This window comes from Conger conger, chromosome 13 (genome assembly GCF_963514075.1).
Source record: "Conger conger chromosome 13, fConCon1.1, whole genome shotgun sequence".
Classification (NCBI taxonomy): Eukaryota; Metazoa; Chordata; class Actinopteri; order Anguilliformes; family Congridae; genus Conger; species Conger conger.
This window is the reverse complement of record NC_083772.1, coordinates 8,040,957-8,067,586: the sequence shown is the minus strand read 5'-3', so window position 1 is coordinate 8,067,586 and position 26,630 is coordinate 8,040,957. Positions and strand designations below refer to the sequence as shown.

The following is a 26,630-nucleotide window of genomic DNA, read 5'->3' as shown; positions in this document are numbered from 1 at the left end:
CGGTTGAACTGGCCAGGAGGGATCTTGTGGGGAAACTGATGGCAACAACAAGACACAATATGTACATACAGTCAGGTCTATAAATATTTGGACATTGACAAAGTTATTATTTTACCTGTCTACCACAGGATATTACAGTGGGAAGTAAATAATGAATATGAGCTCAAAGTGCAAAGTGTCTTTCAGCTTTAACTTGAGGCCATCAATAGTTACCAGGCTAGCTGGCTATGGACAGCTGCATGAAATATTGAATAAAGAATTTTAATTTCAACATTGACACATATAAGGCATGAATTCATACATCAGTGCAGAGATGTACTAACAATTCTTAAAATCTGTAAAATAAAGCATTATGTTTTCATTTACATTTTGTCATGTAATGTATACTCAAACAAGAAACCAAAATTCAGGATTGGATTTTGGATTTTGAGTTTGAGTTTGCTTAAGATACTAACTAAAACAAAAAATTTAATTTATTAAAAATGTATTTTATAATAAACGATTTCTGTTAAAAAAGTGTGCCTTCATACAACATTTCTAGTTTCAAGTGGTTGTTTGTGTTTCTGTTAAAATCCCTAGTCCTAAATCAGGTCAGTTATTTTAAAAATTTGCATCAGCCATCCTCTGTTCACTGGGAGTCATGCCAGCTGAGACCAACAGCTTGAATGTGGAACACCTGGAAGAACACCTGAAATTCCACTGGGCATCATACTTGGCCCGTCTGGTCCATAGTATTGCGAGTCCACAGGTTGTCCACTGTGGGTGGTACGGTGGAGGTCTCATTTAGCCCTGATGTGAAGACGGCAGGGAGCAGCATGTTGGTGAGGATTCCTGCAGCTAGGAGGACCAGCATGGAGCATAGCGCTAGCCCCCGCCGCAGACACAGCTGCCTGAAAGTCAGCACCTCCCCCACTGTAGTGAGGGTCCCGCTGTCTCTCTCATGCAGCACCTCCAGGTCAGAGTTAAACTGCCAGGGACTGTGCCCCCCTTCATGGTTGTCCGGAGTAATTTCTGCAAGGGTTAAACATGCATAATTAACACAAAATCAGATAAAAGCTTAGAACACACATAATCCCAGAGAACCAGTCCAGATTGATGCGCGTTTGTAAACAGTAAACAGTAATCTTTTTTTTCCTCAGCCTTGAAAAATAAATGCTACAATATACTCACTGAGCACTTTAGCACTTTACAAATACTGGGTAGGGCCTCCCGTTCTACCACATCCCAAAGGTGTTCTATAGGATTCAGATCCTGCGACTGGGAAGAACATCGATCTCATTGTCAAGTGCATGAAACCAGTCTGAGACTTCTGACATGGTGCATTATCATGCTGGAAGCAGGCCATTGTGGCCATGAAGGGAGGCACATGGTAAGCAACAATACTCAAATAAAAGCTGTGGCATTCAAGTAATGATTGATTGGTATTAAGGGGTTTAAGGTGTGCCAAGAAAATGTTCCCCACACCATTACACCACTGCCACCAGCCTGGACTGTTGACACAAAGCCGGTTGGGTCCATGGATTCATGCCGTTGGCTCCAAATTCTGACCCTGCCATCTGTACGCCTCAGCAGAAATCAAGTTTCATTAGACCAGGCTACATGTTCAGAGGTGCTTTTCTGCTTACTATCATTTTACTGAGTAGTTATCCGAGTTATCGTAGCCTTTCCGTCCGCTCAAACCAATGGGGCCATTCTCCTTTGACCTCTCTCATCAACAAAGCGTTTCCTCCGCAAAACGGCCATTCACACTTTGGTGTTTTTCGCACCATTCTGAGTAAACTCTAGAAACTGCTGTGCGGGAAAATCCCAGGAGATCAGCAGTTCCTGAAATACTCAAACCACAGTCAAAATCACTGAGATCAGATTTCCCCATTTCCAGATTTATGGTAGCCTTTGACACGTGTAGGACTACATCCCGGAGAGGGTTCTAGTTGAGTAAAAGATTCCATATGCGAGTTGATTCTAAATGTAACACTTAGAATCAACTCTAGACATTTTGTTGCTGTTCTTGTGCATGAACTGATGATGCAATGACAGACAACTGGCCAAGAAACAGCGGAGTGGCCACCAATTACTTTTTAGTGTAAATACCATCACATTAAAGTTAACAATATTAAGGTTAATTACATATTCATTGTTTCATATTTAATACAATGTGCTGGAGCACAGAGCCAACGCAACAAAAATAGTGTCACAGTCCAAATACTTATGAAATACTTACTGTACATGTGGGTGAAAAGCTTAATTTCAGAGTAAAATTGCGCAACAGAAAAAAGCAAAACTTTTCAAGAATTAGACGTGCTGCTAATAATGATCTGGTTGCATATATTTTGTAGAATCTGCCTACATTATTTCACAGAATAAATTGTTTATAAACTTGTTATGATGTAAAACCTGAAAACCCAACAATAAAAAAATGGCAGTAATTTGTCATGACAGAATTCATTTGTCCATTAAGAATGCCTCACAAACACAAATGGATTGACATTCAAAATTTTGTGTGTTAAGAAGCACATTGGTATACAGTAACCCAGACCAGAACTATGTTGTCCCCTATGCAGAATTATATTTTCTTAATGTTTAATTCTTTCTTTGATGAAGAAGGCTGACCTATCTGTGACACCCCTCACGTTCTTAGCCATGCAATTAGACACAGTACACAGCTGTGCAGTTTAATGATGAATTATTCTCAGATACTGTACCATTAGAGTACTGAATTGCTGATACAGGTGAACAGCAGAAGTAAAAAGTTGCCGGTGACTTTTGGCCAGTTGTGGGACTCCAGCTCTCTGAGCAGGGAATCTTACCATGAGAGCCACCCTGCATCTCCATGGGCTGCCCCCGATCTCTCTTCTCTTCTGGCTGTACCCCAGCCCTGACTTGTGCCTGCAAACATCAACACCCTCATATTATTACCATGATATTAAATGTAAAACTTTAAATTGTATAACCTTTCCCTTATTTCCCTATTTGAAATGATGTGTGACCAAATTGTCTGATCAATTTCACACATTAAATCTTTCTGCCATATGATTCTTAAATGTTGAAAATCATCACTTTTGGCCATTATAAGCATTTTATAACATTTTGCAGCACATTGCACAGAACCTACTAAACCAAAAAAATAAAATAAAAAATAATTAAATTACTCTTGTATCTGCTAACCTAATAGAACTCCTAGTTTCATATACATAGTTTTTAAGTTGCATATATTTCTAGATATTTTTGCAATTAAAACTGTACATATTCCTAATTTTGTCAAATGATACATATACCTCATTCTTATGTAGATCTCCAAGGGCATATATGCCTTTTTGGACCCACTTTCCCAGTATATTGATCATTTGCTGACACATATATTGGGGTTGTGCCAGACAGATTAATATATTCTCCAATCGTTCTGTGCCGTCTTCCATATTGCAACTGAATGTGCCAATATTGGGTTCATGACTTCTTTAATTGTAATTCTTTTTTGTGATAAAGGTCACAAAGGAGACTTCTGGAGTAAAAAGGAGACCTTGTTGACTGGCAGCAAATTAATTTCAAGTACATTGGCTCAGGCGTTAAGAGCAGTCGTCTGGCAGTTTGAGGGTTGCCGGTTTGATCCCGCCCTGGGTGTGTCGAAGTGTCCCTGAGCAACCCCTAAATGCTCCTGACGAGCTGGTTCGTGCCTTGCATGGCAGTCAATCGCCATGAGAGTGTGTTGTGGTGGCCCGATCTGGGATTGAGACACCACCGGAGTAGAACGGCCACTGAGCCGGCACCAGGAGCTTGGGAAAGTGATCAACGGCGAGTATTTCCCTCGGTCATCTTTCGGTAGAGCCGCACCTTGGAGAGAGCCGTGGAGAGAGTCAGCACCACCGGGGCGAGAGGCGTGCGGAATGGAAAAACGAATAATCTCTAATTAAACAGGGACAGCTGAACCGAGTGAGCGGGGCTGCGGAGCAGAGCGGGGCTGACGACGGAGGCAGAGAGACACGACGCCAGTGCGGGCTTAAGCCTTTTCAGCCTAGAGACGAACAAACTCCCACAGAGAGAAACGTGGAGGAAAATTCCTGGAGGAAACCCCACGACCGAAACTGAAATCCGGGGCACGAGAGCATATCTCTCCTGCTGTGAGCCAGCTAACATTGTCCCGCTCTAAACCCTAGAACTGAATCATCTACGGAGGGCGACTAAGCTGGGAAAGCGGACGGTCGAGACCGGGGAGACGGAGACGGAGCGACCCCGCCCCCGACAAAGACAGACGAACACTGTTGCGTGGAGGCCGATTCTTTTTTTGTGTTTTTTTAAAGGAACCAGTTTTTGTTCTGGACAATTGAACTGTGACTTGAAGGCCCTGATCGAGAATAAAATCATTTTTGTTCACCCATTCTCTCTCTCTCTCTCTCTCTCTCTCTCTCTCTCTCTCTCTCAACCAGCAGGGCACCACAGTGTATGAATGGGTGAATGAGAAGAATCAATTATAGAGTACTTTGGATAAAGCCACTAAATGCCAACCATTTACCTTGTAGCCCACTTGAAATTAAAAAGAGTGACCTTAGAAAACTTTCAAGTTTATACTTGAATATTTAGTCGCATAACCATTGTTTTTGATAACTGCTGCGCAACTGCATTGCATCGAGTCAACCAACTTCTGGCACCTAGAAACAGGTATTTAATCCCAGGATGAACAAATGACATTCCACAGTTCCTGTGAATTTCTGGGTTTTGCTTCTGAAACTGTATTTTTAATGTCACCCCACAAGTTTTCAATGGGATTCAGGTTGGGGATTGAGCTGGCTACTCCATTACCTCAATCCTTTTTGTCTGGAACCAAGATGTTGCTCGCTTACCCGTGTTAGATTTCAGTGTTTTCAAGATGTAACTGAGCTAAAAAGTTGACACGCAAGTTCTGCTCCTATTCAAATGCATATCCCCACAATCACCCTGTTTTCCCCCACTCTATTTACATTTCCTTTCCTGGCGTTGATTTGAGGTCTAGGTGCCGACAACCATTTGTCTGCACAACCATTTGGCCTAACCAGGAAACCTGTCAATAGACATTATCATATCTAAAGGAGTGTTTTGTCACCATGGATGAAGCATTTCCTTTCAGATACTGATATAAACTCTGTCATTCCCAGTAAGGATTGTGTAAGATTGGTGAAAGCTCAGGTGACCTGGAACCAGGAATAAAGAGCTGAAACTTCGAATTTCGGGTAACGACTCTTTCTTTCCTGAAACGCGATTCGAAGTACCAGCAGCGAAACAGTTATAGTATTGAAGAAGAAACAAGAAGTTCTTCACCCGTGTGTTTGGGGTCATTGTCTTGTTGAAACATCCATTTCAGGTGCATTTCCTCTTCAGCATATGGCAACATAATCTCTCAAGTATTTTGATGTATTCAAACGTATCCATGATCCCTGGTATACCCAACACCGTCGTATGAAAAACATCCCCATACCATGATTTTTGCATCACGATGCTTCACTGTCTTCACTGCGTACTATGGCTTGAATTCAGTACCCGGGGGTCGTCTGACATACTATCGACAGCCACTAGACCCAAAAAGAACATTTTTACTCTCATCAGTCCACAGAATGTTACGCCATTTCTCTTTGGGCCAATCCATGTGTTCCTCTGCAAATTTTAAACGATTCTGCACATGCCCTTTTTTCAACAATGGTGCTTCACGAGGGCTTCTTGCACTTAGAGGTAATTGTAGATCATCTTTGATCTTTCTGGAGCTGATGAATGGCTGAATCTTTGCAATTCTGACTATTCTATGATCCGTTTTAACAGTAGTTGCTTGTTTTCTTCCACTTTCTTGCACTTCTTTATATGTTTCCCCCTCTCCAATCAACTTTTTAATCAAATGACGTTGTTCCTCCAAACAATGTTTGGAACGGCCCATTATATGTAGCAATTCAGAAGGAAATATATTTTATAACAATGTGTGAAACATTTGCTTCCCTTCTTCCTTAAAAAAGGACAAAAGTGAAAAAAAAGGTTTTGCGAGCAGCAAAGAGAAATGTGAGCAAAACCAGTTGTTGTGCTCAGATAATAGAAGGTATTGTACTCAGATAGGTTTTCCTCATGTGTGAGTGCTGTAAAAGCACACAGCAAATGAATTTGCATGCACAGTTCGGGGTTGCGTACATGGCTTCTGGATTTCCACACACTATTTCTGCCATTGGCATGCTGCCATATTTCACTCATAGTTGGCTGCAAGAGGCCTGAATATTTGAGATGAGCAGTGTCACAACGCCAGGGCCATGGTCACTATGGGGCTGGAGCAAAGGGCTTTTAAAGCCAGTATGTAATAGTAATGATGGAAGAAGGTGGCACTTACCTCACTTTCAGCTTTCTTCCAGTCAATATTGAGAAAAACAGCAAGACAGAAAGAATCCAACAGGAAATAACCAGTTAAGAGACCAATCCACCAACCTGAGGATAGGAGCAGAGAGATTAGCTTCTGCAGATCAGCAAGAGGGCAATAGAGAGTACTTTATGCATGAAAGCTGGTGTTACTGCACTTAAGAAAGAAAGGAAATGTAAAAGCAATATTTGAAATTGAACATGGTTGATGTATTCGGGACAGGAACTTTCATATTGTCCTTACCGGTGATTCCGAGTTTCGTTGCAAACGTTAAGGACACACCGATGGGAAGGCACAGAAAGTAGCAAACAACCAGCGCAGAAACTGCTGCGATCTTCTGTTTTGCCGCACCCCTGAAAATGCCTTGAAACATAGACTGAACACACATGCATCAGATGTAGAACTTCACAAAGAAAAACTTTTCATCAAACTGCTTAACCAATGGTGAAAGTAAAACTTCAGCAATAACCTGTCAACAATTTCAAATAAATGTCAGGTAAATAACAAATTAAATGAATATTTATATGAATATGGTAATGCTTGTTACTTACCAATATTGCATCAATTATTTGAAATGGTGCGTACATAACGATAACCTCACCAGTCCTTCTCCTGATCTGCCTGTGAGTTCAGAGGAAGAGAATAATGGAAAATAGATTGAACTTATTGTGGCCATATGTAAATAATGCACCTTTGATGATGTTCCAATACTTTTGGAGGGGACTGTATTACAAGCAATGGTACTTACTCATCATTTGTGAAGACAATGGCTATTACATCTGATGATGACCCAACGATCACTGCTACGCATAGGGAGATCACAACTGTACACCATAAAAACAACAGGGGCGCACTTGAAACCTTTGAAACATAATGAATGCAGACATAATGCATAATGCAAGCCGCCCATGTTAATTATGCACTTTTTAGCCACACTGGATCCTTCCTAGGAAAGCAGAATAATGATATGAGGTCAGAATCTTCTTTTGGCTTGATTGGGGAGTGTTTGTGATAATAGAATGGACTGGGCTTAGACTGAACTGAAGCTGCCAGGTGACTGAACTGAAATCGAGTGGCCAGTGAAACAAAGCCACAGTGTGTTGTAATTATATTTTTACAGTACTCTGGTTTTGTTCAATGATTCCAGTCTCTTCTACTGTTTCCACTATTCCATTTATAACCATATTCAAACATGTATCAAGTATTTCCAACTGCAATATTTAAGTATTGTAAAAACAACTAAACAGTGAAGCGATAGGTATCTTCTGTATGGGTGAGGTAAACAAATGTTCCAATAGTATTTCGCAATAAATTAGTTACTTGAACCAATGAGGTTGGAATTGCAAGATTTCTTCAAAGATATGAATGCATGATGCATGTTTTGAACAGGCAAACAGGCTATGTTACCAGTGTTTACCGTTTTGATCCTTGTGTCTAAGTTTTTTTAATTGAGCACAAACTTTTATTTAGTAGTCAATTTCTTTCTGAAAACCACAGGTGCCAAAATTATTTCCACAATTAATAGAATTAATCTCAGTCTAAAGAACCTGTAATTGTAAATGCAGGACATTGCATCAGTTCCTGTTTCACTAGAGTACAAAGAAATTGATGACCATCATGAAAAATCCCATTGTCAACCATCAGCATGGGAAAGGTCAATAAACTGTCAATTCAGAAGACACAGATGGTAATTTACTATCACTGTTCCGTTTATTCTGCGGTGTCTATCTCCCTCGCACGGATTCATCACTATCCTTCTGGGTCCCAGTCAAGCCACTCGATTGTCGATAGGTTATTGCATTGCCTACACTCTCCCTTTTTAGTTCTTCATGGAACCCTCTATCATAGGTGTGAAGTGGGAAAGCTCCAGACGGAAACCCATTCTGCCCGATTCCTTTTGGAACCACTCTTCTTTGAGAGTGTAGGGTTCTGTTGGTTTGGGGGTCCATGTCTCATCGCTCTCTCTAGCGCCCCCTGCAGGCCCCATGTGAGCAGAACAGTGAGTCAGGTAATAGGCACAAAAAAGACATAATTGGTTAAACATTCTACTTAGCACTGTAAGTGCAACAATATGGAATGATTTCAACTATGCAAGTGCATGTTATATCCACGGAAGGTAAAGATGGAGAGAGAGGCAGGGAAGCAACCCAAGGATCGCAGTTTAAGGATTACAGAGATTGGCTGTGTCTAAACTAAAAAAAACAAATTTGTTAATGGCACTCTTCGGAAGGGTGGCACAAAGACTGAGCACAATAAACAAAACCAAGCATCTTGAGTTTGCCAAACCTTATTGGAATTATGACAATAACTTAAGTCAATAACTATAATTTTTTAGGTTACACCACTTTTTCTGCATCAACGGTGTCTGGAGCCCACTGCATATACTGTATACAGGCAGTGAGAATAAACTAGAAACAAAACCGTGTTCCAGCAGTGAAGGGTTCTGGAGGTTCTGTTCGGGTGTGGAGCCCATTTTCCTGGCATGATTTGGGAGCACTCATTACATTACACTCAACCTCTTAGAAGTGAAATCAGTGTCAGACAGCATATGATGGTACTGAGGGCTGATCTTCCCTCCATGTTAAAGAATGTTCCCACAGAGATGAGTTTCTTTCATCATGACAATGCCCTCACCCACAGAGCACTAGTCCCATGGTTGAGGAGCATGTCTCAGTCACCAGGTCTGATCAAATGCCATGTATGGGGTTTGTGAAGTCATGCCAGAGACAGTAAGTTTCACTACTATAAGTTAAATATGAGCTAACTGGCTTTTGTGCAGTATGTGATCTGGCAGCACCCTAGTAAATTACTTTGCTGTTTCCAATATGGGTTCACTACCTGTATTCAATGAACTGCAGCAGACAGCATGTGCATGCATGTATGATGCCCAGACAATGTGGTGTTTCTCTCCCCCTCATACCTGCACATATCATGGAGATCTTGCAGGACAGCTGAGCCTGCTGTACATTTCCAGCTCCCAGAGCAATCCCCACAGTCACAGTGGCAGCTACATTGATGCCTCCAGAAATCTGAAGGCAAATATAATTCAGTCACCTATACCACGGATCTGTGCAGACAAGAAGTATTTAGTACAATCACAGGCCAGTTTGGGAACCCCTAACTCAGAGGAGTGCTTTGGACTTGGCACTGCTTGAGACTGCTGAGAAGAATATTATACGGAGTGTGGTAGCAGTTGCATTGGACTCAACCATGTCAAACAACAACATTTGATCCTCAATATCTCACCCATTTCAAAATCTGTGCCATTTCACAGGGAGTCTACTACAATGGCAATGGGCTCACCAAAAATATGAAATATTTTTGCTCACTGAGTGTATATCTCTATCTACACATTTATCCAGGGTGACATACAATGGGCCTATATGAATAAGAATATAGCAATGTACACCCTACGATATACACTCTAATGCAGGATCTATCAATTAAATCACACAAATGTAAACATGTATACTATGTACCAACACAGGTCATAGACAAGCTATGCTGGAAGAGTGATATGCGGTCCCAAATAGGACACATGGGAATGTTGGATTAAAGCATGCTTTAGAAAAGTGATGAATAATTATATTGCCTGAGCCTTTAATATTCAAAATAGACAACACTTTTTACAGTGCACTACTCAAAGATCATGAACTCTTTGAGAGAAGGTTTGAATCTTAAATAATCTGCCCAGTGGTGAGTACATGTTGTTTGGCTGTTGCAATTGTCAGAGATCTGTGCTGATAGAGGGCTGACCAATTTAATTTCCCGTCTTTTGATCTTTTCAGTGAACGCAAACATTTCACTTAAAACATATTTAGTGATTAATAGAAAATAGAGGAATTAGATTGCTGACAGAATATAGTCATGATCAAGGTTTGCTCCACCCTAAATTAACAAAGCCTTCATGCCAGTAACACGATCAGACAACCGGCTAATTTGGCTCTTTATATAGAGTTTTACCAGTTTTACCAGTTCATATTTAAGGTGCATTTACCTTGTATGGAATACCAGACACCATACGGATGACTGACTGTGATCCCAGCTCAACCTCACTGATCAGACCTGCAGTGAAGATTTGGTGATATACATTTCCTCAGGGAGCACTCAGTTTATCATTTGACAGACTATAAAGTGTACAATGTAATTAATAAACCATGAAATAAGATTGTGGCTTACTTTATCAGCTGATTTTAAAAGACACAAAACAAAACATTTCTAACAAAAAACTAGGGATGGGCAAAAATAATTAAAATTGTATTTTGATACATTTACATGTGGAGTATTTTGTATCAAATGTACAAAATACAACAAAATACATGTCCTGATGCACATTAGACCAGTGGTTGAAAGGCTCCACTCCATATACAGTACAGTGCCTGCCAAAACTATGGTGACAGTAAAAATAACAATTTCTTATTTCTCAGGTCCAGGTCAGGTCCATAAATATTAGGACATCTACACAATTCTCCTCTGTACACCACCACAATGGATTTGAAATGAAACAAACAAAATATCCTTTAACTGCAGACTTTCAGCTTTAATTGGAGGGTATGTACATCCAAATCAGGTGAACGGTGTAGGAATTACAACAGTTTGTATATGTGCCTCCCACTTTTTAAGGGACCAAAAGTAATGGGACAATTGGCTGCTCAGCTGTTCCATGGCCAGGTGTGTGTTATTCCCTCATTATCTCATTTACAAGGAGCAGATAAAAGGTCTAGAGTTCATTTCAAGTGTGCTATTTGCATTTGGAATCTGTTGCTGTCAACTCTCAATATGAGATCCAAAGAGCTGTCACTATCAGTGAAGCAAGCCATCATTAGGCTGAAAAATCAAAACAAACCCATCAGAGAGATAGCAAAAACATTAGGTGTGGCCAAATCAACTGTTTGGAACATTCTTAAAAAGAAAGAACGCACCGGTGAAGACCCGGAAGACCACGGAAAACAACTGTGGTGGATGACAGAAGAATTCTTTCCCTGGTGAAGAAAAACCCCTTCACAACAGTGGGCCAGATCAAGAACACTCTCCAGGAGGTAGGTGTATGTGTGTCAAAGTCAACAATCAAGAGAAGACTTCACCAGAGTGAATACAGAGGGTTCACCACAAGATGTAAACCATTGGTGAGCCTCAAAAACAGGAAGACCAGATTAGAGTTTGCCAAACAACATCTAAAAAAGCCTTTCTGGACCAACATCCTGGACAGATGAGACAAAGATAAACTTGTACCAGAATGATGAGAAGAGAAGAGTATGGAGAAGGAAAGGAACTGCTCATGATCCAAAACATACCACCTCATCAGTGAAGCATGGTGGTGGTGGTGGTGTCATGGCGTGGGCATGTATGGCTGCCAATGGAACTGGTTCCCTTGTATTTATTGATGATGTGACTGCTGACAAAAGCAGCAGGATGAATTCTGAAGTGTTTTGGGCAATATTATCTGCTCATATTCAGCCAAATGCTTCAGAACTCATTGGACGGCGCTTCACAGTGCAGATGGACAATGACCCGAAGCATACTGCGAAAGCAACCAAAGAGTTTTTATATGTCCCAATATTTACGGACCTGACTGTACCATTAGCATTTAAGGTCAATCGGCAATCAGCTTTAATTGCATGTTATTTACATGTGTATACGTTTTACCATTTTACAGAAACAGCTTTTTGTGTTGGGTCCCCCCATTCACAGATGAGCTTCAGGTGTAAACTGTGATTGAGAGTCTGTGATTGAGAGTCTAGTCGTGGATTTAGCCTTTGTTTTCATCTGTGGAGATTGCATTTTTGTCCTGGCCAAGTCAGAAGACAGAAACCTCCCAAAACAAAGATCAACTGAAGGTGGCTGAAGTGAAAGAAGATACCAAATGATTGGAGATGATATTGCATTTAAGGGCTACGTTACCAAATATTCAACTTCTGTTCCTTTGATTTACTTTGATGTTCATCCTTGCTTTTTCACAGCTGAAGATGGGGGACTCAAAAATAGGTGTTTCTGTAAATAAATAAAATATGATTCTGTATTTTTGTCTAATATTCATCTTTTGATCTCAAATCCAAATGCCTAGAGTATGTAGGCAAAAAAAAAAAAAGAATCATTTCACTCTACTGTTGCCATACTTTTGCAAGGCACTCTATTAGATATATTTTACCACCATAGCATAGTATATCGTAGTCGTGTACTGTATGGAAAAAGAGTAACAAGGGACATTCTTTTTTTTGTTTAAACTCCTTGTCCCGTGTTATTAATAAGTAGAGTAATGTATTTGGTTTGAAATTAATTAGATAGAAAAAGGGACAACCATCACTTTTGCACTTTTACTCACCTCCTTGCTGACTGCATGCTTACAAGAGACTGGGAAAATGATTGAGTGTGTTCAATTTTCCAGCCAAAAGTACACAACTTAGGGGCAATTTAAGCTTGATGAAAAATGTCACTGACAAAGACAAAGATCCTCTTTTCCACTGCAGGCCAGGAACTCACGCCTACAACCAAAGTGCTTACTCAGGTTGGCCATGCCAATTAAAACAATGGTGCAGAACAACTGGACTGAAAAGAAATGTCTCCTAAAACATCTGATTATAGCATCTTAACAAAGTAAATGTACAAATATAGCTAACTGTCAAGCTTTCTGTTTTGTGACAAAGCTAGCTAGTTTGCTGATTAGTTAGTGACTAGCTAGATTTCGTTACATTACATTACAATATTGGCATTTGGCAGACATCCAGAGTGACGTACAGTTGATTAGACTAAGCAGGAGACAATCCTACCCTGGAGCAATGCAGGGTTAAGGGCCTTGCTCAAGGGCCCAACGGCTGTGCGGATCTTACAGTGGCTACACCGGGATTATAACCACCGACCTTGGAGTTACAGTTCTTTGTTTGTTTGTTTATTTGCCCTACCTAAATGAGCCATCCAGCAACCTGGAGCTTTTTATTTAAATAATAAAGAGGAGCAACTGACCATCAAGGGATTCAGCAGAGATATTGCACACTGCACAGTACATTTTCCACACAGAACTATGATTCTTTCGCTGAGCCTTGGGCACATGTTCCATTACTTGGAAATTACTCCAGAGACGCTTCAGACCTCACGACTTACCAGTCTCTCCTGGCGGCATTCTCTTCCGCTGTCACTGCCGCCAAAGCAAAATACTATCAAACACAAATTCAGAACTCCGGTTCTAACTCCCGGAAACCTTTCTCTATTTTCTCCTCTCTCCTCAACGCACCGCCTCCTCCTCCTCAGTCCTCCTTTTCTGCTGATAATTTCTTCGATGAGAAAGTCACAGTCATCCGCAGATCCTTTACAACCACCGCTCCCCTCACTGTGCCCTTCCCCCCCTCTAGGCCCATCCCTTCCTTTTCCACTTTCTCCCCCCTTACAGACTCTGATGTTTCGCAACTCCTGCTCTCCCACCGCCCTACAACCTGTGCCCTTGACCCTATCCCCTCTTCTCTTCTCCAGACTATCACACCTGACATTCTCCCATTTGTCACCTCCCTTGTCAACTCCTCCCTGTCTTCCAGCTGTTTTCCAGCATCCTTCAAGAGGGCCCACATCACTCCGCTGCTAAAAAAAGCCTGCTCTGGATCCCTCCATCATTCAGAACTACCGCCCGGTATCTCTTTTCCTTTTCTTTCTAAAACTATAGAATGAGCCGCTTCTACTCAACTTTCTTCTTTCTTTTCTAACAACAACCTGCTAGACCCCCATCAGTCTGGCTTCAGATCGGGCCACTCGACAGAGACTGCGCTCCTCTCCGTCAGTGAGTCACTCTATGCCGCACGAGCAGCCTCCCTCTCCTCTGTCCTCATTCTTCTAGATCTCTCTGCTGCCTTCGATACTGTGGATCACTCCATCCTCCTGTCTGCCCTGTCAGCAACGGGGAACTGTGGCACAGCCCTGGACTAGATTGAGTCCTACCTCTCTGGTCGCTCCTTCCAGGTTGCCTGGGCTGGTTCGGTATCGATACCTCAGCCCCTTGCCACAGGAGTTCCCCAGGGCTCAGTCCTTGGCCCGCTTCTTTTTTCTCTTTACACTCGCTCCCTTGGCCCTATGATCACTGCACATGGGCTGTCCTACCACTGCTACGCGGACGATACCCAACTCTGTCTCATTCCCGCCGTCTGATACGCAGGTTTCAGCCCGTATCTCTGCTTGCCTGAGGGACATCCAGAGCTGGATGGACAACCACCATCTAAAGCTCAACCCAGGCAAGACTGAAATGATATTCATCCCTGCTAATACCTCTCCCCATCTGGATCTCTCCATTTCCCTCGGGTATACCACACTCACGCCATCACCCAGTGCAAGGAACCTCGGCATGGTGATGGACAGCAGACTGTCCCTTTCCGAGAACATTGCGGCGGTGACCCGGTCTTACAGGTTCTTCCTATACAACATACGGAGAATCCGCCCCTTTCTCACCCCCTACTCGACCCAGCTCCTGGTCCAAGCGATGGTTCTGTCCCGCCTGGACTACTGCAATTCCCTCTTGGCTGGCCTCCCAGCGTCCGCCATCAGACCCCTCCAACTCATCCAGAATGCAGCAGCTCGTCTGGTCTTCAACCTTCCCAAACACTCACACGTCACCCCCCTGCTTACTTCCCTCCACTGGCTGCCTGTCATGGCTCACATCAAATTCAAAACATTGGTGCTAGCCTTCCAAGCAGTTAAAGGGTCTTCCCCAGCTTATCTACAAAAAATCATCAGACCCTACACCCCTGCCAGACCTCTTCGTTCAGCCTCCACAGGCCGCTTGGCACCTCCCCCTCTCCGAACCTCCACCTCACGCTCACGACTACTGTCTGTTCTGGTTCCACGGTGGTGGAACGAACTCCCCGTTGAGGTCAGAACTGTAGAATCTCTCCCCACCTTCAAGCGCAAGCTGAAGACACACCTCTTCAAGCAGCACCTCTCCCCATCCCTCCCTACCTCCCTGTGAACCTTAATTGTTGTCTCTGTGACTTGCTTTGTGTATCGGTATTTTTAGTTGGCTAGGTAAGCAGTGTTTGGGTAATTAACTTTGGTCACTTTTGCTCCGTTTGTTCGTTTCTTTGTTCAAAAAAAAAAAAAAAAAAATTGTCCCTCGTCCTTATCTTTGTTGTACCGGTAGCAGTTGAAATTGTACTTCCCTCTAGGGTCTTTCAACAAACTTATCCCTGGTTATGGGTATGCACTTTGTTGTACGTCGCTCTGGATAAGAGCGTCTGCCAAATGCCAATAATGTAATGTAATGTAATACTGTAGTCCTTCTGCAACAACTGACAGGTAATGAACATAAAACAGCAGCCACTTACCTGCAAGGAATCCCCCAATCTCAATCATCCATAAATCCGCACATGCCATTATCATGCTGGGTATGGCTAAGCGGACAAAGGGTCCCCATTCCTGCAGACATTCCACTGACCAGCCTAAAAGGGAACCACACATATGACACCCAAAGCAGAAATTACCCACACTTGTAATCATCTCATATGCATTTGTATGATCTGGGACTAGCACTTGAATACACAGGAATGTGTTTAAAAATGCAGGTGACACATGGTGAGGATGAGTGCAGTAATAACCTAGTTATCCCTTGCACCTGAACTTACCTCCCCAGGTGGGCTTATGCAAACCCTTACAGAGAATGTAAGCAAACAGGAACAAAGCCAGGCAGTACTGGGATATCATGTTGGCTGCAGCTGAACCACTGAAAATAACACACAATTGACTTATTATTCTTCAAAACACCTTGATGTCAGGTGGGGCTTCTTGTAACACTCGATTTCACAAGTTAAGGTCACGCAGACTGATTCAGAAGATTTTTGGGTGCCTGAATGACCAGTAGGGGTCGGTGGTGTGCAATGATCCGCTGCAATGCTGCATCCTGAAAACTCCCTTCCCTGGGTGACAACAGAGTCAATTTTGGGTCACAGACACGAGAACAGGGCCTTAACAGGATAAGCCATTCAGCAGCCTAAATAATGAAGTCTTGTTTTGGTCTCCGTTATGAAATTGTGCATATTGTCACTGAGTGAGCAATGAAATATGGGATACTAGTATACCATACATTTCAAATTAGTGTATGGTATTCAAACTAGTATGACACAATCATAACACTGTAGGAAAAATTATACATATTTAAACCAACTGATTTGAATACTCACACTACACCAAGGTCCAGAACGAACAGAAAGATGTAGTTGATCAGTGCATTCAGGACATTTCCCACAATTCCTGTGAATATCTGGGGCCACAGTATACCCTGAAATGAATGATTTATTAAAATAACACCTATGGAAAAACAGGAACTCATATGTAGACAACTGTAGCATTCTGTGTTATTCTTTACCTGACTTTGAAGATACCTTACTTGTAGCTCGAACAGAAAGGCGGCCTATAAGAAACACACATTTAAATGCATTAGTAATTGTACTTAAAGGTTTCAAATGCAGTCATTGCATATTGTGCCCATGGAGGTTGATAGAACAGGAAAAAGACAAACTGATGCATCTATTCATTGATGCCAAACCAGAATTATGTAGAAATGGAGCAGCTTAGTTCCAGTTTGCACCAATGCGTGTATGAACCACAGTCTGTCATAATCCTGTTTAACTCAACTCACTGACTGTTTATGCACATCGCTGTCAGTGTGTATGTGTGCACATACTTTATGTACAATTGTGAATGACTTTATGTATGTGCTGTGTTGGAGAATGTGTGTTTGTGTGTGTGTGTGTGTGTATGCATAACTGTGAGTAAATGTGAGTATGTGCTGTGTTGGAGAATGTGTGTTTGTGTGTACTCACAGGTAATGCAGGCATAAAGATCTCCACATACATCTGGGACAGCCTTACATGGTCAAAGAGCACCATCAGAGTATGAAGCAGCAAAACAAAGCACACAATGAGAAAGAAAGCATACATTAGAATATAATCCTGATGCTAAAACATATTTTCATACAATAGGATTTCAGCTAAAATACAGACATCCCTTCCTTACCTGGCCACCTCTGGGCTTTGCTTGAAGGCCAGGAGGATAGACTCTGTGTTGATAAGAAGAGCCCAGCATGGGCAACAAGCCAGAAGTAAAATGAGGACAGCCCTCTGCAGAATGACCCCCACTCTCTTTAAGTTACTGCTCCCAAAGGTCTGCAAAGAAGTCAAATAACAATTAATTTAATGGGAAGATGTCTGGCAGGAAATACTAGATACAGTAAGGTTCCTTTAAAAATGGCAGTGAATAGAATTATTTTGCTTAGTTTTCCTCCATAATTGCTGAAACTTATAGAAACAAATGTATTAATAGAAACGCAATGGGAACGGGAGAAAAAATAGACCCAGTTGCTGAGAAGAAGAAAAAAATCTTCACACAGGCTAAATTTGCCTGCTGCAACTAAAAGCAAACTGCATCACCGCCAAAGAAAATTTCACTAGCTTGATTTTCACCTGGTTGCAAGTTGTGCATTTTGATAGCCTCAACGTTGATCAAATAGGTTGCTCTGCCTGTCTCTGAATTTGTCGATTTCATTGATAATTCATATATTTGATCATAATTACCAAAAGTCGAATAAATATATTTAACATGTTGGTTAAGTTAGGTGTATTAACTGTCGGCACACTTGTGTTCAGTATTCAGAGTGCTGGACATTTAAACGAGGGTGTTGACGGCTGTATTCAGGAATTGCTGTTTTAAACGCATTTTACACAATCCTTGCATCCCCGACAGCGCATTGATATTTGTTGCATATTTTAGCTGTGAATAAAATCTGCACACCTGATCGGTGGTCAGTTATTTTTCAGTGCAGTGGTATAATTTCTATATAACGGATAGGTCCAGTCCATTGTCTCTATCTGTCAGTTTGCGTTCCAGCCGTGCCAATATCCACGATATGCACACGGCTAAATGGAGTGTTCACACATCTTTTAATATTGATCTGCGTTTGAAAATCACTGCCATCTACTCTGTAACCAAAATTAACGTAATGTTATCATCATCTCGCCGCTAGTAGCCTACCAAAGTAAAACAAATTTAGTGTCCTGATCGGGGATTTAGAAAGGAGTACAGGAATAGAACTAAGGCAATATCCTTGGATCAAAATACCAGCAAGACCACCAACCTCCGCAAAACGTCATTGTCGCAGTGTCCAGATAAACGTCTGCGTCTGCCAGTTACTGGCAGTTTCTCAGAATTGAAGAATGATATTCTTTGATTGCAAACAATGACACCGTTTCAGAAAATAAGCAATTAACTTTTAAATTCTCACTTTTAAATGTAACAAAAATGTTAAGAATCAGTGACCGGCATTTAAATCTCATTATTAGCCTCCTCTGTATTGTGCATTATGCATATCTCACATGATGAGAAGTCGCTTTTTTGCATCATGGTATCTGCTGTTTGGATCTGCCAAATTAGAGATTACCGATTCCACAAGTTAACATACATATTGGCTGAAATGTCTGGCCTACCTACTAGTAGATAGCTAATAATGTGGCTACTGAGTGTATAGCCTACTGTCAGATTCTGCTGGAAGAAATGAGAAATGTAACAGGACAAAAATAAAAAGTGTACAAAAATGGAAGGTGAAAAAAAAACAGTATACCATTACCTGAGATATGAATGTGTTACATGTTCCTGCCAATCCTTGTCCAATTGAAAGACCAGCAATAGACACAATCTAGCAGGCAAACATTAAACAAAATAATGATTTAACCTTTCATAACAGCAAGAAACATCAAACAGTTTTTATAACCAATTTCATATGTTGTAAATATAGCAGTAATTGCTTCACCTATGCAAGATTCAGGTACAGTAATTAAAGTTGTCTCTGATATTAGGGGCGTTTGAACACATGAAGCCACCGTCTTTCAAATGTGACTGGAAACTGGAGTGCTGATGGTCATGTTTTTGTGTGTCACTATCTGTTTTATGTCAGACCGAGCTTTTCCAATTTGTTGGCAATTTACTGTACCTTTTTATTCATTCATTGCATATGCTTTACATGTAAAACATTTACACCTACATAAATCAGCTTAAACATATTGTGCATGCTATGGTGAATTTTCACACTTTGCATCCCACACTGGAAATTATAATTTTACCACCTCTTTTTATGTAACTGTTATGTTCCTGCTTTCTGTCTTTTAGTTTATTTTGTTTTACTGTAAATTTATTATTTTTCATAGTCATGTCTGGTTTTTCTGTTTACATTCATTATTAATTGCACTTGTTTTCCCCTGTGATGTCTGTGTCTTTATGTAGGTCTGAGCTCGAATCACTTCCCTATATGCCCGATTCACTATTTGGGTGTTTTCTGAATTTTCCGGTTTCCCACGATTCCCCTTGATTTGACACTGTGTTTCTGGATAACCTGGCTTTTGACATTGGACTGTAATAAACAACAATTATTGGAATCGCGTGGTCTGCCTTTGGGTTTCAGGTTCCGAACATAACAGTTAGTAATCCCAATAGAGCACAATAAGCACACTGTGAACATTGTGACGTCACTGGACGTGTTTGTTTTGCCCCCATATTTAGGAATATTAGATTTTTAAAATGTGATTTTTTTTTTTTTATAAAATTTTTTTAAATCACACACATTTTTTGTACACACATTTCATCCAAATAAGATCAACTGAAACAAGCCTGACAGTGCTCCTTTAAGCACATTCACAAGTATCAGTAAGCAGTGTTGATAAATGAGGGCCCTTGAGCTGAATGTGCTAAATACCTCAGTCACTCAGAATGTTTGAAACTGGCAAATTTTTAAACCAGTGTTTCAGCCGCATCACCTTCTGTCGAGGACCCGGCCCTAGGCCCCCCTGATGAGAGATTGACGGGGGATGGGTTAGAAAGGAATGCATTGTTAACCCCTCGCACACGCCATCGAGGTGGTAGTAAGAACGCCCGTAAGAAGAAAAATATGTGGTTCAGAGAATGAGCAGGCATACTTGTCAGTAGAGGAGTCTGAAGTCGGGGGACTTAGATTTAGGGTTTTAAGGAGCAAGGTTAAAGTTCTGACTGAGAATACCCCAACCCTACAGGGGAGGGGCACAATGCCTGGCTAAAGAAAAACAAAAATAAGGAAAACGGAAGGGATGTCAATACCGAAAGAAAATTAATGATTAATGGCGGATGATTTACACTCAGCTATTGGCTGGATGTCCTTTGTAGATCCCTTAAGGCGCCACAAAAAGGGGCACCTAAAGAGGGTGTTGGGATGGTGGCAGGCTTTAACGTCTGGCTTACATGAAATCAAAGTTTGGAGGAAGTCAAGGAGAGATTATGAAACTGACACAGACACCAGTGATGAATAGGTTCATTAAAAACAACATAAGGGCTAGTGTTTTTCCACTCATATATTAAGATGGGGGAAATTCCCAAACCAGAGGGGCCCATGACATAAAATATTGGGGACAGTTCTTTTAAGGTATGAGAAAATGACAATTGGAAAAACAGAAATAATTAATATGGTCATTAAAAAACAGGTTATATAAGAGATAAATGTCTTCCCGCTTGACATAATGGGGGCATTTCTTATCAAAAAAGGTACACTTTTGTATGCAAAAAAGATATATAAGGGATAAGCTTTTAGACCTTAGAGCAGGATCCCAGAATTTGGCTTCAGAAGATATCTACGAGCTGGTGAAGAGAGAGCAACACAAGACAGCTGTAGTCAAGCTGGAGTGGCGCGCTCCCTCTGCGCGCCACTCCAGGATATGGATATGGAGAGAGGAGTGACGTACGCGGTGCGGACTCAGCCCAAGAGTTGTGACAGCAGGACTGATGTCGAAGAGGTGTTCACGCGCATCCCTCATCATACAGAAAAGCTGGTGAAAGAGTTAAAGGGCTTTTACAACATGCTTGGAGCCGTGAACTGCACCTGGAGGCCAACAGACGGGACGCGGGGTTCCTCCACGCTACAGAACACCTTCCTGCTGGACCCACGAAGAACCTGAAGCCTCCCCCCCTAACCTCAGTGTCAGTGAGGAGAGGCATATGCTGCGGCTGCACTGCAAAACCCCCGACGTGTTCGAAGAAATACCAGTGCACATCCCAGACAACAGGCAGGAGAAGTACGAAGTGCAAAGTCACGTCTTTCGAAAGTCTGGGTCCTGATCCTGCCCCAGATTCCCAAACCAATGCAGCTGTTCAAAGAGCTCATCAACAGCAAGGAGGAGGGATCAGATCCCGCAGAAAACGAGATGGCTATATTTAGGGCATGAGTGGTAATTATAATCTATATTACTTGTAGAAGTAGGAAAAGTAATACATAGAAGTAATACATTATACGTTTCCTTTTATTTTTATGTCTTTTATTTTTTAGAAAGATACTATATACGATATAAATAAGTAGTAGACTTTAGGGGTGTTCGTACCCATTGTATTAATGGAAGTTCAGTAGCTTTTATCTCCGTGAAGGGGGAGCCATAAGATAAGGTAAAGGCCAAAGAGGAGGATGGATATAGGAAGGGTGTACCTTGATTTTTAAACATCGTGGTGGAAAGGTAATTTAGAAAGAGCTAAGAGGGGTATATGTAACTTGCATGTGATTAGCAAACTGCAAAAGATGATATGTACACTGTAATCTGTATAACTCTATTCTTTTGATTGATTATAATAAAGTATATCTTACTATAATCATATGTGATAAAGAGTCTTTAGAGGAATACATTGAATACAGGACATCGATTACCAGATTTGCATCACACCCTTCACTTCGAGACTGGGCTGGAAGTTCAGTAGAACTTACCAGGGCTCCAGGACGATCGGAGTACTTGATTTCGTCCCCGAGACACCTCATGGTGAGGTACTGCTCGTGGGAACGTGAGGTCTGAGCTCGGCAAGGGGTCCGTGGCTCACGACACTTCCATCAGAGAATGGTTTTCTGTGCTCATTAAGCCTCATAATACAATTACGTAGTTATATGGTTTAATGAAGAGGCAAAATCCAGGAACATCCTTGGCACTCTAGGACCAGGGCTGCCTAACCCAGCTATTTTAAAGGTAGCCTTCCATCATAAATAATGTGATATGCTATGGTACTACCATGTGAACATATTACATTGTATCATATTGTCTCAGATAACATTAAGACAAAACATTAATTTCCCACATCAAAGATATTAATAAATGTAAATAATGAAAAATATGGCTGATTAGTTCAGGGAGAGGTCACTCACAGATGTGGCTAAAGTAACCCCATCCAGCTCTGTCTTCCCCAGATGTCCACAGAATACAGTGCTGACAAAAGGTATTAAAAATACCAGAAGCTGAGCAAAGCACTGTGTGTGGGAGAGAGAGAGAGAGAGAGAGAGAGAGAGAGAGAGAGAGAGAGAGAGAGAGAGAGAGAGAGAGAGAGAGAGAGAGAGAGAGAGAGAGAGAGAGAGAGAGAGAGAGAGAGAGAGAGAGAGAGAGAGAGAGAGAGAGAGAGAGAGAGAGAGAGAGAGAGAAACTTTAAAACATTAACAGAACTGAATTGTTTGATCATGGCAATAGGTACGGCAATTGTTTTTCCAACTCACATCATAGCTTCACATCATATAAACAAAACATTGATTTTACATAATAGTGTTAGACATTATCCCAAATTAATCACAAATCATTTTCCCTAAAATTACAAAAACATAAAAACAAGACAGGCAATCATACTGTGTGCATGATTCAACAGTGACATGAGTGAAAAACTCATATGCATTGAATCTCACCACAAGTCCAGCTAATTTTGAGAACTGAGAAAATTGTTTTTTGCAGTTAAGAGGGATCCCACGCCACAGACATCTGAAACATCCAGTCTGTTCACTTGAATCTGAGTCTGTGAGGGTGTTTGGGTCAGAATGGTTTCCAATAATCTCGCCAGTTCCCGGATGGATCACCTCCATTCTGTAACTAAAGGCACACATATTGAAAACTGTTTAAATATAAATTCATATTGGTGCTGTTTGCATCTATACTAGAATGACATAATATGATATGAGACGTATTTCAACACTGTAATCGGTGCCGTAGTAGGCCTATACACTGAGTGAGCTTCTTTATTAAACATATTACTTAGACTAACTGGTCTTCTGCTGCAGTAGCCGATCCACTTAAAGGTTTGACATGTTGTGTGTTCAGAAAGGCTCTTCTACAGACCACTGTAATGTGTGATGATTTGCTTTACTGTCACCTTCCTGTCAGCTTTGACCAGTCTGGCCTTTCTCCTTTGACCTCTCTCATTAACAACCCATTCTCTGCAAACTCTAAATTTTCTCTTTGCATAGCTTGTGCATCACAGGGTTAAGCACTCAAATGGTAAATGGCCGTGCCTAACCACCCCGCTAGCTGTGCCAATATCCATGATATACCATGGGTTCTCGTTCCATAACGCTTAATGTTTATGAGCCATACGATACAGTCGTAACCTACATACAAGATAGTATCACAGAGCATGCTTTACTCGTTTCTCCAGAACTAGGGGTTCTGGTTTGTGATTGATTGATTGGAATGCAAACTATGGCCTCTGTTCAGGTTCAACTAAGCGGGAGTAGGTTTTGTGCGTTAATGCCTAAATTCTGGCGCAATCCATCACTATAAGTAGGCTAAAAATGGGAATGACAGGCTATCCATAAATGTCAGCAAAACATTTAATAGGCTATTTTTCATTTATTTAATTAAATAGGCTACAACACTCATGCCAGGTTACCATAATCCTTAATCCACACTGTGGATCACTCCATCCTCCTGTCCTCCCTGTTAGCAACGGGGATCTGTGGCACAGCCCTGGACTGGATTGAGTCCTACCTCTCTGATCACTCCTTCCAGGTTGCCTGAGCTGGTACAGTATCGACACCTCGGCCCCTTGCCACAGGAGTTCCCCAGGGCTCAGTCCTAGGCCCGCTTCTTTTTTCTCCTTCCCTTGGCCCTGTTATCACTGCACATGGTCTATCCTAGCACTGCGATACCAAACTCTTCACCTGATTCCCACCATCTGATACACAGGGTTCAGCCCGTATCTCTGCTTGAGAATGGGCTGAGTTTATGGTCGCTAAATTCTAACATTTTACCGTCATCGATCTTTGCATATGTTGACAAATAGATTAAATCACCATGACGTCACAACAGCAAAGAACTTAGTTCCGGGTGGATATGAATGTGAATAGCGGGCAATGTTTTCTGTGGAATATAAAAATAATTGATGAAAATTGAACTAAATGTTGCAGCTAACGTTAACTAGCCAACATCATTAACATGCATAACCAGTGCAAACTAGCTAGATAGCGTTATTTGAAACCCTGTTACTGCAACGTAACCACCAAAACTAGCTAGTTAACTAGTTTTACAACAGGCAAGGTCGGATTTAACGTTTCATGTTATCAGGTCATCATCCCATTGTTTCTCTGTGCGGCCGCCGATGAGCATCTGGTGTTTATAAGCTAACGTTAGCTGCCACCAACGTTCGTGAAGGACATGAGCAATATAATTAGAAGTTGCGGTTTAGTTTTCCTCCCCATGCTTCTGACACTTTGAAACATATCGGGCGTCTCTGTGTCACTGATTGCGCCAAGCACCGGAGGCCGCCCTGTAAACGGACTGTAGGATCTGGGTTATCTTTACATTACATTATCTTCCCTTTTAAGAATCGGAAAACGGGTTACAAACATTCTGATTTAACCTATAGGCGAACGTTTGTCTACACTTACTAGAGACTTATTTGCATGAAAACGGAAAAAAAAGGTCTTACCGTAGTTTCCTATGAATTCTTATAAAACTGCTACGGGAAGAAATGCGAAATAGAACAGAACTGTTTTCGATACGCGTCCCCTTCCATTTTCTCGTATTTATTAAGTAGCCAGGTATGGAGATTGGAGAACTACCTAAACACGCCCCTTGTTTCCCCCCATTTGGACGCAACATTGCCATGTTTAGGCACGGTAGATTTTCATGTATTTCGCATCTAGTGTTGTTGAAATTATATATTCATGTGATTATTTTATTAGTAATTGCTTATCCTATTATTAGTTGTTTATACTGGCGTGATCCTGATCATACATAATTGTTAAAGTACCATAACTTGCTTAGTGCTAATTAATATTATTTTCTGTAACTGTGTGAGTGGAGATGTCTCTCCCTGTCTGTACCATGGGCCTCCAAGGCCACGGCCATTAACTGTGTGTTCTGGACTATCTTGTCTTGGTGCCTGAGAGCCTGTAGAACCAAAAACATAAGACCTCATGACGGAAGCTACCATGGGGATTATCTTCCTGGAAATAGGGAGTTAAAACAAGATAAGATAGATTTCTCAGACACGCAGTTAATTTCACAGGCCCCTGCGTATACATCATGCTGGAATGTTTTGAGAACATGTATCTGTATAGACAGTACCTTGAAGGGGGAGATATGAATAAACAATCTATAGTAAGGAGGAGAGTGGTGGATTGTCTTTGAATATTGATCATTGGGAATATTAATATTCAAAGGGGGCGTACATTTGTTGCGCTCTGCACATACATATATCCAGACAAAGGAGAAAAACCGTTGTCCTTGTTTTTGCATGCAACTTGGACCCTATGCGCAAAGTAAAGATTGGATTTTATTTACTGTCTCTGTCTCTGAGTGTTTTCTTACAGGAATAAATTAAAATTCCCACCACAGATAGAGCATTTATTCAATCAATACAAACATGAAATGATGTCTGATAGTACAGTACCAGTCAAAAGTTTGGACATACCTTGCCTCTTTCTGCTTTTTCCTATTAATGTTTTTTTTCCTCTGTTTGTAATCAAACGATTCATATGTGGTCAATGTGTAGATTCTCAGCTTTTATTAAAAGGTTTTTACATATTGGTTTCACCATGTAGTATCTACAGTACTTTTTATACATGGTCCCGCATTCCAATGTTTGAGGCAAAATAACAATCTCAAATAAAATAGTCATGTTTTGTATTTGGTTGCATATTGTTTGCATGCCATGACTTCTTGAAGACTATCAACATCACCAGAATCTGGATATCATATGTTAAGGTTGTCGTACAAGTGATACAAAAATCTCTTTGCATTTGAATGGATCTCTATGAGAACTGGGCGGTGGGACTAGATTCAGCTGTAAATTACGCCAAAACAGTATGGAACACATTTGTATGTGGCTTTAAATGGCTTTATGGCATCAAGGTTCCGTGGTATCAGATGAGCCTCAAACCATCCTGCTGCTGGCAGATATGCCACAGATACTACAAAGGACATTTATCCTGACTTATTTTCCTGTTGAACTCAATGGAAGAATTATTCAGGAGAAAAAACCCTTGAAG

General features: G+C 41.3%; 1 protein-coding gene across 1 annotated transcript; it reads right to left on the bottom strand.

Annotated features, from left to right (window-relative positions):
• Nucleotides 1–658: 658 nt before the first annotated feature.
• LOC133108093 (multidrug and toxin extrusion protein 1-like) lies at nt 659–25,177 on the bottom strand. Its single transcript, XM_061217516.1, has 18 exons — nt 25,067–25,177; nt 23,052–23,232; nt 22,527–22,628; nt 18,954–19,022; nt 17,348–17,496; nt 17,155–17,197; nt 16,698–16,742; nt 16,513–16,610; nt 15,958–16,055; nt 15,661–15,774; nt 10,359–10,426; nt 9,282–9,390; nt 7,110–7,185; nt 6,913–6,982; nt 6,605–6,737; nt 6,335–6,429; nt 2,808–2,886; nt 659–1,011 (listed from the first exon to the last, which is right to left on the bottom strand). The coding sequence occupies exons 2-18, from the start codon at nt 23,223–23,225 to the stop codon at nt 707–709; spliced, it is 1,827 nt and encodes a 608-aa protein (XP_061073500.1). The 5' UTR covers nt 23,226–23,232; nt 25,067–25,177; the 3' UTR covers nt 659–706.
• Nucleotides 25,178–26,630: the final 1,453 nt, after the last annotated feature.

What these genes read in the sequence shown, in the direction of transcription:
- LOC133108093 (XM_061217516.1), bottom strand. Translation starts at nt 23,225, where the DNA reads ATGGAGGTGATCCATCCGGGAACTGGCGAGATTATTGGAAACCATTCT. An exon ending in GGGTTACTTTAGCCACATCT is followed by an intron (nt 19,023 to 22,526) that starts GTGAGTGACCTC and finishes TTTGCCTGCTAG; the next exon opens with ATTGTGTCTATTGCTGGTCT. An exon ending in GCATAAGCCCACCTGGGGAG is followed by an intron (nt 15,775 to 15,957) that starts GTAAGTTCAGGT and finishes GTTCCCTTTTAG; the next exon opens with GCTGGTCAGTGGAATGTCTG.